The sequence below is a fragment of the Urocitellus parryii genome, chromosome 5, assembly GCF_045843805.1.
Source record: "Urocitellus parryii isolate mUroPar1 chromosome 5, mUroPar1.hap1, whole genome shotgun sequence".
Taxonomy (NCBI): Eukaryota; Metazoa; Chordata; class Mammalia; order Rodentia; family Sciuridae; genus Urocitellus; species Urocitellus parryii.
In genome coordinates, this window is record NC_135535.1 from 36,062,680 (window position 1) to 36,074,781 (window position 12,102).

The 12,102-nt window shown below is 32.1% G+C and overlaps 1 protein-coding gene across 4 annotated transcripts in view; it reads right to left on the bottom strand.

Annotated features, from left to right (window-relative positions):
• Nucleotides 1-7,245: 7,245 nt before the first annotated feature.
• The window catches only part of Mettl25 (methyltransferase like 25), a 107,226-nt gene continuing 102,369 nt past the window's right edge, over nt 7,246-12,102 (bottom strand). For all 4 annotated transcript variants that reach the window (XM_026391428.2, XM_026391424.2, XM_026391427.2 and 1 more), the window contains 3 exons: nt 9,783-9,857; nt 9,161-9,232; nt 7,246-7,433 (listed from right to left, as the gene is read on the bottom strand). In XM_026391428.2, the coding sequence (XP_026247213.2) occupies nt 7,341-7,433; nt 9,161-9,232; nt 9,783-9,857 (240 nt within the window). In that variant the 3' untranslated portion in view covers nt 7,246-7,340. The remainder of the gene's footprint in view (nt 7,434-9,160; nt 9,233-9,782; nt 9,858-12,102) is intronic.

Consider the following 12,102-nt stretch of genomic DNA (forward strand, 5'->3'; position numbering starts at 1 on the left):
GACTACTAATTCTTTGATTTTCAGAATTTTTCATTTATTTTTTTTCATGATTATCATTTTTTTAGTTGTAGATGGAGACTATTTATTTATTTATTTATTTATTTATTGTGGTGCTGAGGATTGAACCAAGTGCCTCACCCATGTTAGGTAAGTGCTTTACCACTAAGCCATAGCACAGCTCAGAATTTTTCTTTTCTAATATATATGTTCAAAGATAATGCTTTCCATATAGTATAGTTTCACCTTATCCCACAGGTTTGATGTGTAACTTTTTCATAATTCAATTTCATTACTTTTATTTCATTTTCTGATCTCTATTCTGATTTCTTTGACCTAACAGATATTTAGCTATATAATTGTAAAACTTAAAGCATACAGAGATTTTCTACTTATCTTAAAAAAAATTTTTTTAACCCACATATGGTCTGAGACTACAAACTATGTCATTCCAAGCTTTTGAAATTTACTTAAAAACCCAGCACATACTCAAACAAGTTTAAAAGTTCCACTTGCATTCCATACACTGTATTTGGATATAGTATGTGTTAGGTAAGTTGTACTTTGTTGCATTGTTTGAATCTTGTATTGTTATGATTCTGTTTGTTTTCCATCCAATGAATGGGAGCACAAAAATACTCCCAGCATGATTGTAGATTTACCTTTTCTCGTTGTAGTTAATTTTATTTCTCAAAATACTTCATGTATTTTGAGGTTATATTACCAACAGGATATGACTTTAAAATTATATCTTTTCCTAGCAAATTTGAAACTTTTTTCTTAAATTCTGAAGGATCTGTCTTTAAAGATACTTTTTGCCCAATGTTAATTAAAATATTAAAGTCACTTTGATATCAATGTAGCTTTTGATGAGTATTTGCAAACATGCCTTTTTCTTCCTATTAATTTTTTATTTTATTTATTTATTTAGGTACTAGGGATTGAAACCAGAGGGGCTTAACCATTGAGTCATAGCCCCAGCCCATTTTATATTTTATTTAGAGACAGGGCCTCACTACATTGCTCAGGCTGGCTTTGAACTCATGATCCTCCTGCCTCAGCCTCCCCAGCTGCTGGGATTACAGGTATGTGCCACCACACCCGGCCTTCCTATTAGTTTTGAACGTTTTTGTATCCTGTTTCAGATGTCTCTTTTAAATAGTATACTATTACTTTACTTTTCTAATGTCTTTGTTTTTCCTTTAAAGGATTTAATTTACATGTAATGGGATTGCTGATATATCTGAACTTTCATCTGCCATCATATTAGTTGCTCTCTATGTGCTCTGACCTGTTTCCTTTCCTCTTTTTTTCATTATCTTTATCTGGGGAGGAAGAGATTGAGAATCAGTATCTCATGATCTCAAGGTAAGTAGGTTCCCATACTGGGCTCCATGCTTCATGTTACATAGAATGTGGGAATCCTATCTGATGTCTAGGAATACCTGGATTATGTGTAGAACTCATTTGGGTTGCTCTCCTCCTAGCCTCTACCTCACACGTGGATCAAACATCAGATGTTTCTCCAAATTTTGAGAATTATTCCAATAAAGTCAATCTATGCCCCCATATGGGACAGGTTATAGTTTCAGCCAGGTAAACAGATTACTCCTGATGGATAGCACTGTATTTCTTCCATAGAATTCTGCAAGATTGGGCTGTCAGCAGTACAGACCCATTTGGAGTGATTCACACTGTTTATGTGGATGAAAATCCTGCCAAAAAATCTTTGCCCAGTGCTGCTCTTCTTGTTCTAGGGGTAACTCTGTTGATAATATTTCATTATTTCATTTGCTTCCTTCTATTATTTTGGGGCTATATTCTTTATAATTGTTCTAGATTAGTGTTTTAATTCTTCAAAGTTATTTTCACTAGGAACAGAAATGTTTTCTTCTTTTTACCCTAGCACCTAGGAGGTATTTTTCAATTGTCTTCCATTCCATATTTCTCTCCATTTTCAGTGTAATGGTGTTTTTGTTTTCATAGATATTTTTTTAAAATTTATTTTTGGCCAAATTTTTAAGACTTTCATGCTGTCTCTGGTTCTACCAATATTAATATGCCTAGATATATTTTGTCTTTTTAAAAATTTTCTTTCTTGAATCTATGGTTCTCAGTTAAAAAATATATATTCTTAGTCATTATTTCTTTGAGCATTAGTGCCTTATTATACTCTTGCCTTCTAACATCCCAAATATATGTATGCTAGACTTTCTTAATGAATTATCTATGTGTCTTATACTATTTTCTGATTCCCCCCACCATCATTTTGTCTCTGGGTTTCCTTCTGGATATTTAATTCTGAATTTCCTTTCAGTTGTCTAATGAACTAAATTCTTAATTTTGATTAATGGTATTTTTTAACGTCAAGCTCTTCCATTTCATACTTCTTTATAGTTTCCAGTTTTCCTGAAATTCTTAGTCTTTCATTTCTTGACTATGTCTGAAAAAGGAAATATATGGAAGCCCCATGTCTACTCGATTCTGTAGTTTCTCATATTTCTTAACCTCTATATAAGTCAGGTTACTTTAGCTAGAGTGTTAGATATTTATTTGCAAAACTGTAGAAATAATGCCTGATGAAGAATGAGATTTTTTTTTCAGAGATGATTTGCTTCTGCCCATTTCTAATCTATATAAGGATAATGACACACCTACTTTATGAACTGTTGAGAAGATCAAATGGTTTAATAAATAAAAAATTCTTAGGTCAACATTAATAAAAACAAAACTCAATGCTTTCTAGAGTAGTGATATCCATCAAATACTACTTTCTAAAAGACATTTTGGTAAGTAATTTAAGGTAGGTGATATATTTATTTCGTATGTACTCACTGTGAGCATTTTACATTGCAGGCACTGTACTAGGGACTGGGTAAAGAAATATGCTTAACCTTACTCTGGGTGATGTAACCCACCATGTTTTCAGAGTGGCAGACATGTAGTAGAGTCCATTTTTAGATGTTATATCTGAACACATTCTAGGAGCCTCATCTGTGTTCCTCTCCATTCTAGGCATTCGGAGTACTAATTATTAAGACAGGGTTACTAGTAGTAAGTTTTAGATTAGAAGCTTGTCCACCCGTATCTACTATGTATGTCTCTCAGTTACACACATTAACAAAAAAATTGATGACAACAATATTCTTCAGTGGTTTTAGAATGATGAACTAAAAAGTTAGAGAAATCGATATAAAATGTGTTTTACATTTTGAAAAGACATTTCAAAAAATGGAGAATAGCAGAAAGCTAAAAGAAAAAAAGAGTAGTCAATTTAAGCTAATAATAATTTAGTAAAGGATGGAACTTCATGCCTCATGAAGATGACTCTGAAATAACTATGCACGTTAAAAGGGGCAATAATGCATATTAATAATAGTAAATAATTGTTATGTGCATTATTTGGAACCACAAATCAAAGAAAAATCTTCAGATACATGTAATGTGGAAAAGCCTTTTTCTATCACTCTCTGCATTTATACCTATAGATACAGAGCAATCACTAAGTCAGAAATGATATAAATAGGGAATAGGCAGAAATTATTCTAGAAATAAATATTAGTCTGAAGACAATGCATGACCTCAGCAAATAAAATTACTGTAAAACTACTTTATGTAAGGTAATGTTCTCCAACCACTAACCAAATGCACTTTTATATGTGAATAATTTCACTGATTTTTATCGGGTACACAGAAAATGCATTTGTAAGTTGTTCGATTAGAATTTAGAACACACTTTCCCCCACAAAATCAGTATTATAAATATGGCTAAGTTCCCATTTCTATCTCGCTAGGTCATTTAACAAATGCAACTATTAAATACTATGCATTATGTTCCAAGAATTAAGTGTTTATATTGAGAACTGCAACCATCTGCATCAGCATGACAGAGCTATCAGGTCCTAGAGCTGAAACCCCTGTGTCAACATGATTTATTTGTTTGTTATGGGAACAATTTGCCTAGGAAAGATAAGACTGTATACCAATAAATAACTTCATTGTTTCAGGAAATTCCTATATATTAATTTATCTCAGACAAACAATTTTCTCACCTTGGCAAAGAGTTCAGTTATCAAGCAACAGTTTATTTATCAAAACTTATCTCAAGACCCTTGTGTTGCTATATATACTAATCCTAGACAATTATGTCACCAACCGGTTCAAATCTTAGTCTGTTCTCTACATTTGAGCCCAGACATCCAACTCCTATAAATTCCTCCCGATTTTCCCCCTTCAGAGACACTGTCAAGACTGTCAAGGCAGTGTTCTCTATACCTGTTTTTAGTTTGTTTTGAGCTGCTATAACATGATACCAGAAACTGGGTAATTTATATAGAATATAAATGTATTCTCTCACAGCTCTGGAGGCTGGAAAGTCCAAGATCAATGTGATGGAATCTGGTATGAGCCTTCTTACTGTGTCTTCCCATGGTGAAAATTAGATGGGTGAAAGAGTGAACCTACTGCGACCCCTCTTTATTGCAGCACTAACCCATATATGACATGGGGCCCTCATGAGCTAAACCTCTTTCAAAAGGTTCTACTTCCCAATGCCATTCCACTGGGGATTGTTTCCAATACATGAATTTTGGAGGAAACAAAAACATACAAATCATATAACCAAAATTAAGACTAAATTCCCCTTTTTTTTTTTTTAAACAGAGGAGAAAACTGAGGCACCCTGAAGAGTTAAGTGACTTATCTAATGATACAAAATATTCTAGGCCACATGAATCTAAATTCAGGTACTCCATAAGCATCCCTAATTTAAAATTTGAAAACTGAAATGCTTCAAAAAACACCCAAAATGTTTTGTGCACCAATATGATGCCATACATGGAAAATTCCAGACTACATAACTTTGTTTCCTATTATTAAAAATATTGAAAAAGTTACCTTCAGGCAATGTGAATAAGGTATGTATACACCATAAATGGACTTTCTGTTTAGACCTGGTTCCCTTTTCTAAGATATCTCATTATGTATATGCAAATATTCCAAAATCTGGAAAACATCCAAAATTTATACACACACACACACATAAATATATATAAAAATAGTTGGACACAACACCTATTTTTTTATTAATTTATTTTTATGTGGTGCTGAGGATTGAACCCAGGGCCCACACATGCTAGGCAAGCATTCTACCACTGAGCCATAACCCTAGCCTAAACATCCAAAATTTAAATCATGTCTTGTCTTCAGTATTTCCTATAAGGAACACTCAACATGTAATATTAGTGAGTTCCTCTTCCTCTTGTTTATTCATCTACAGACAAGATATCCTTATGATCTTCACCTGCCTCAACCTCCCAAGTATCTGGGATTACAGGTGGGCACCACCATACCCAGCATCTGACCATGTTTTAACTTATAGAGAAGTTTCTACAAAGTTCCCTTGCTGATGAAACAACTTTAACTTACTTTTCTAAACACTGTTTTGCACACGAGAAGCCCTTGTCTTTATTATTATGAAAAATGGATGCTATATAAATATTTGAATACCAGGAAAAGATTGTAAAATTTTACATAAAATTATGAAAGGAAAGAAAATAGGCTGGAAAAGTTTTCTGCTTCTTCTAGGATAGTCAGCTATTCATACAGAAAACAGTATGGGAAAATAAAAGAACAGTACACTGCAACAAACAAGCAATTTATCTCAGAATAATGAAATATGTAGTTAAACAGAAACTGGAGAAGATTCTCAGCCAATTGGCATGATAGATAACTGAACTTGTGTGTGGTCACTTCCTTCCTTCCATCTTTCCTATCTTTCTTTCTCCCTCCCATCCTCCCTCCTTCATTCCTGTTTTCAACTAGCTGCTAAAAGAGTTAAGAGGAGACAGGGAATTTTATACTAGATAAATCGGGCTCACAACTGAAATCTGCCGATCCACCTTGGTATCACTTAAGGTGGGTCGAACATGCTATGCCTCCTGGTGTGACGTAATATAAAGTATATATTATCTGTGAAGTATTTTTGCCTAAAGACCAAAACAAACATCTATCAATAACCTGAATTATGTTTAAAAAGACTTCTTGAGCCAGTCACAGGTATGTGATTGACCAGATATAACTATAGAAAAAATACACTAGAAATATATACTAGGGTATTTATAACAAGTAACAAACAGCCTAGAATTTGCTTTAAGATTCTTCAGCAGGGGTAAGTTTGGGTGGAGTATGTGTATGTGTGTGTGTGTGTGTGTGTGTGTGTGTGTGTGTATTTATATATGCATAGATGGAATAAGATTGGCAAAATGTTGATAATTGCTGAAGTTTGTAATGAATACATAGATTCCTTAAAATTTACTTTGCACTTTTAGATATGTTTGAAATTTTGCAGAACATAAAATATCAAACAATGGCTTTTTTTCTCAGTATAGAAGATGTACACAATACCTGATCACTTATATTTATACTGGCTGCAAACTCAATAATACTACCATCAAAAGCAAAATGATAATTCTTCTCATCCAGGAAGAGACTCCAAAATTTAAGAATTCCTTTTTCTACTCTAAAGAATTAGAGATGCTCTCTAGCTGAGCATCAAGAGTCTCAGTTGTCCATATCCTTTGTTAGATCAAGTTTTCTGCTAATGAAAGGAAATTTTTCCATACTGGGCAGGGTGCTGGCCTTCCATTCAATCTTGCTTTACTGAGACTGGATTTTTATAGCGTACAAGGTAATTCCCTTAAGTGTCAACCCATTCTTAATTTTAATAAAAAAAAGAGCCTCAAGAGTACTTAAAGTGATTCTCACAAGATGCACACTTTTTAAAGGGAGCATAATATTACCTTATGTAACAGATTAAAATGCAGTGTAAAATGTGCTTTATGCTAGGCACATTTTATAAATGGAGTGGTTTGTGAGTATTTCTTCTCTTGAAATATGGATTTTTCTTTTACGGTAATGTGAAAAATCCTTCCAAAATGTGGAGGACAATGCAAATGATTCCCAACATTTGACTATATCTGAACCAGTGCCTTTCATCCTTTTTTTTTTTTAAAGTAAATATCAGTCAAAATATAATAGTATATATGGAGGGACTCAAACATTGAGCAGGAACAAAGATTCAATCACACTGTTCTATTGATATACTAGTTTAGGAATCAGGTTGATTCTTTTACAATATTTTCACAAGTTCTTATTTATATATGCTTTCTCATAGAAAAATAGATTATGACCTTCTGTTGTTAGCCATTATTTATTTTATTGTTTATGTAAAAATATAGCAATTATTTTAAAATATTTACATTATAACACATAAATGTTTAGAAAAGCAAGGTTATCAACAAGTTCTGCAAACGGGTATAACTAATAACTTGCTTCATTTGAAATCATTGCTGCTTCTTCAGAGCAATAACAGCATAACATCTGGGAGATTTCACAGGATCAAACAACTTCACAAGTGCAGACCATGCAATATCTTCCTGCAAATTGATAAGTGATTTAGACATACAACCATTTTTTGAACAGAAAAGGAGAGGTGACAGAGACTACATACTGTAATACTATGGCTGGGCATGGTGGCATACTCATGTAATCCCAGCGTCTCAGGAAGCTGAGGCAGAAGGATCAAGAATTCAAAGCCAGCCTCAGCAACTTAGTGAGACCCAGTCTCAAATAATAACAAGGGCTGGGGATAAAGCTAAATGGTTAAGTGCCCCTGGGTTCAATCTCTGGTACCAAAAACAAACAAACAAAAAACAAAAACCAAACAACAAAACTCATGTAAAAAACAAAATATAAAAGAACACTATTCTTTGTTGAATAAAATTAACATCTACAGTTTCACCTTCAAAGAATTATGCTGACAAAATAAAGTAACACACAGATACTGAATTATAAGGCCTATTTTGCTGTGACTATGAATAAATGCCATAATCAAATGTATAATAAATAAATAATTTTATGATGAAACATTATTCACTCTGTGCAGGATAGCCAATGAGGTGGGAAAATTTTACATAGATGAATGAAACAAACTGCATACAAACTGCATTTGTAATTTTTTTTTTACAATTTTAATTAAAGTATAAATAATGTGCACGCACATATACTTGCAAAATTCATATATTTGAGTATAAGCATAAATAGAAATATACCAAATACTTAATAGTTAATGCTCAAAGGTTGGATTGTTACTTTAAATTTCCTTTTTTAAAAATATTTCTATATATTTTAGATTTGTAACATAAATGTGTATTACTTTTAGAATATTTAAAATAGTAAACATAAATTATTTATGCTATTATTGATCTCAACTAATCTCAGTACATATTGTTTTGCCTAACTATTGTACTTAGTTCAATGGAAATTGTTTTGAAAGGAAATTAGTACCTGTTTTGGCAGGGACTGATTGTTCTGTCACCTACAACTTGCAAATCAAGGCTTTTCAGTGATTTGAAGTTAGCTGGCCACTTAGGAAAGCACATCACTATTTAAATACTTAAAAACTGTTCTTTTTGCATAAAAATACAAATTAGAGTAAAGACCCATTTATTAAAATCCATTTGTTCCAGCAGGAAGAAAAAAATTGTTTTAAAGTAAAGGGTTTACAGTGAAAGCATTAGGCCAAATCTTGGAATGAGTTTAATTTAAATAGTTCACAATAATTTAAACAAAGCACTCAGTGAGATCTGAAAAATATATTTTCCCTAAAGATAACTTAAAAGACAATATTTTGTCATTCGACATAGATGAAATAAGATTATGGAAAAAATAAAGAAATAATCTTCATTAATGAATTTTCTATACTGTAGAACACATGATATGTTCAAAAATCCAAAAGTGAATTAATTAAAAGGCAAAGTCTTACAGAATCAAATGTATACACAATATTTTTTTATGTCTGGCCTTTATTAATTTTGGCTAAACAATCTTTCATATATGGCAACATGTGTTCACTGCCTATGTATCTTAATTACCATACAATTAAAAGAATGTAAACTTTATTAGAGTAGTTTTAGTGAAGACATCTGTTGTACATATGTTTATATACTGACAAGAAGATGGTATAAATATCTTAACTATAAAAATATAATGAAAAAAATTACCTTACTAGCTTTATGTAAAATAACTATCCTCACTATTACTGGACTCGCATTACTATATTTAATAAAGATTTGTTAATCATTTAAAAAGTAATGTAATTTACCTGCTCTTTAAGGTAACAAAGTCGATCCAGAAGAATCAATGTTTCTATACAAGGAGCCAGAAATACTTTCAACTAAAAGAAGGCATAAGAAAAGAAAGTGGTACTTAAAAAAAATCCTATTTCCTTAACATTTATGTTTAAGAAAATGCATCTAGTGTTTACATAGGCCAATTCCGAATACTCATTGTGCATCTTCAGAAAATAAATACTGCAGAGATCAAAGGTTTTTCTTTAATAATGGAAAAGAATGCCCTTTAAATGACTTTGAGGTAGAATACAACAAGCAATCATATGAGAAAGCTTTTTAAAGGGGTCCTAAGAATGAAATTCATTAAAAAGAATGCTTGTGAAATAACTGCATGGAGACCAATATGTCTTCAAAGGACTTTAAAATGTCTTTCCATGCATTTATAATACACTTTAAGAGAAATCTACCATGTGCTCTCTTTATTACATTACTGACACCTAATATAGTTCTGAAGTAGGAAATGATCCAAAACAGTTTTTCTACAGAACGAGAAAAACAACATAGATTGGTTGGCTCCATAATAAAATTTAATAGAATGGAATTCAAAGTCTAGCAACATATCCAATTTAATATGTTTAAATATAAGATATTTACCATATTGAATGCTTCCAGCTCATCCATTCTAGGTTTATACTTCTCATAGTAGTCCATTATAATTTTTTCTGGCAACTTAAAGATAAAAATGATAATAAATTTATTAATAGTCAAAGACAGTTAAAACTTTTCTTTATCAAACATAAATATCATGTTAACTTAAAGTAACCTTAGGTGTCTGAAGAGCTCCCTCTAGCAAGTCAATGCTGAAGCAATGTAACATTGAACCAAGTTAATGTAACTAAATTCTTTACTGAAGTCTGCACTGATAAAGGTTATTCAGCATCATAAAAAAATCACTACTATTTTGATATTAATTCAATACATAGTAATTAAATATTTACTTTTACTTACTAGTATACTATAAATAAGATTTCAATGAACATTTTTTGAACAAAATTAAAGTTTGAAACACTACAACTATATCCTAGAGAAAGATTTAAAGACTACACAGCAACACAATGTCATTATTTCAAATAATTCTCTCTAACATCCACTTAACATATTCATCAATAAACATTATTTTACAATTTTTTCTCTAAAAGATATACCCATAGTATACCCTCCTACTCTAAATGGCCACTTTCTAGTCCATGCTCATGTTTCTGCACCCACCAGTTTAACTTTATGTTTACTGAATCGATTGTTATCATTTATAATCTTTTTATGCCTATTATGTTATTGTAATAATATAAATAAACATTGCATAACCAATGAGAGATGAATGCAAAAGGAAATGTTGTTTTCCTAAGTTGACCAACTTTGTGAAGGGTTTCAAAAAGGAGTCACCAGAAAAAACTACAGTCAAATTATAAGTCAAAATAAATGAAAGACTGGATCTATAAAAAGAGTAAAAAATCTGAAAGGATTTGTCAGATTTCCTGGCAAATGTCTAAATGAATTTTTTTCCCCAAAGTCTGTCCCTTTTCTGATTGCACAAAAACCTATTTTTTAAGAGATTTTTTTTTTTAATTAAGAGCTTCACAGTTAGTTATTCACAGTAGTTGGGTTCATCCAGACATATCTATATATACATGGTAATTTGTTTCAGTTCACTCCCCCTTGCCCCTCCTGCCCTCTCTACACTCTCCCATTCTCTTTCCTCTATTTTATCAGACTTCCTTTAGGTCTTCTATTAATTTATATTTGATTGTTTCTATATATTATTCTATCCTTCCCTTCTGCTTTTCTTTATTTTACTCTGGCTTCCACATTTGAGAGAGCTTTGAGTTTCTCAGTTTGCCTAATTTTACTTAGCATGATATTCTCCATGAACCTATTTTGAATTTAAAAACTATAAAAGGGAAGCAGTGAAGAGCAAAGCTCTGTGTCATCACATTTCGCATAAAACCTTCCAGAAAAGATCTCCCTCTTGGTATAGATCTTAAGAAGATTATGTACCCCTCGTCCTTTTAAAACTCTCACACATCTTTGAATTAAATTGAGTATCCTCTAGACCAGGCTTCTACAGTAGAATGAATTGGTCTGAATTCAGGCCTGTATTTCAAGGCAGCAAAAACTCTCATTTCACAAAATTGTGTGTCTGAACCATAGCCTTTAAACTTTACTTCTCTGCTACCATCCTCAGATTAGCTGTAAAGTGACACCTTTGAACGCTTAATCTTTACCGTTCTGCTTTCTACAGACATCAGTTTTCAATGTGATTCCTTAGATTCTCATTTCTCTGTGCTAAACTAAAGAACTGTCCTTGATTGCCTTTGTTGCAATTAGGAATTGCTGACTTTGCTTTTTCAGGGGATGCTACTATGGAGACCTGTATTCTTTTGGTTTGTCTGAGGATTTGTAAGCCTGGAATTTCCTCTTGGCCTCTTTCTACATCCCTTTTTTACATCCAATGTACTTTGAAATACACATAGTTTGATATTTAAATTGCCTCTTGATTTTATCAAAAAGGGAGTCTGTGCTTCCATTTCTCATTGTATTTGTTGCTTTTGAGTGATTCTGGAGAGAAAAGGGGAGAGCACTATCTTTACTCTCTTATTTAAAAATAAGTCTGTTACTTTAAGTGAACCAAGGCTGGCATTATATAGATTATACATTATCCTATGTTTGATGCAAAAATAGTGAAGGTAGACCTTCAAGCAGTGATACCATATGCAAACCTTTGTGTAAACAAAACTAAACAAATGGCCCTCTTCTTACATCAAAAATTGGTGAAGAAAAGGTATAGTCTTGTATTTCTAGGAGAAAAATTCAGTGTTTAAGGTATGATTCCATGCTTAAGTCAACTTTTTCAATCAAATGTTTAAAAACACTTCAGATTAGATCATGGAGATTCTAAGAAATTTAAAAAATGAAG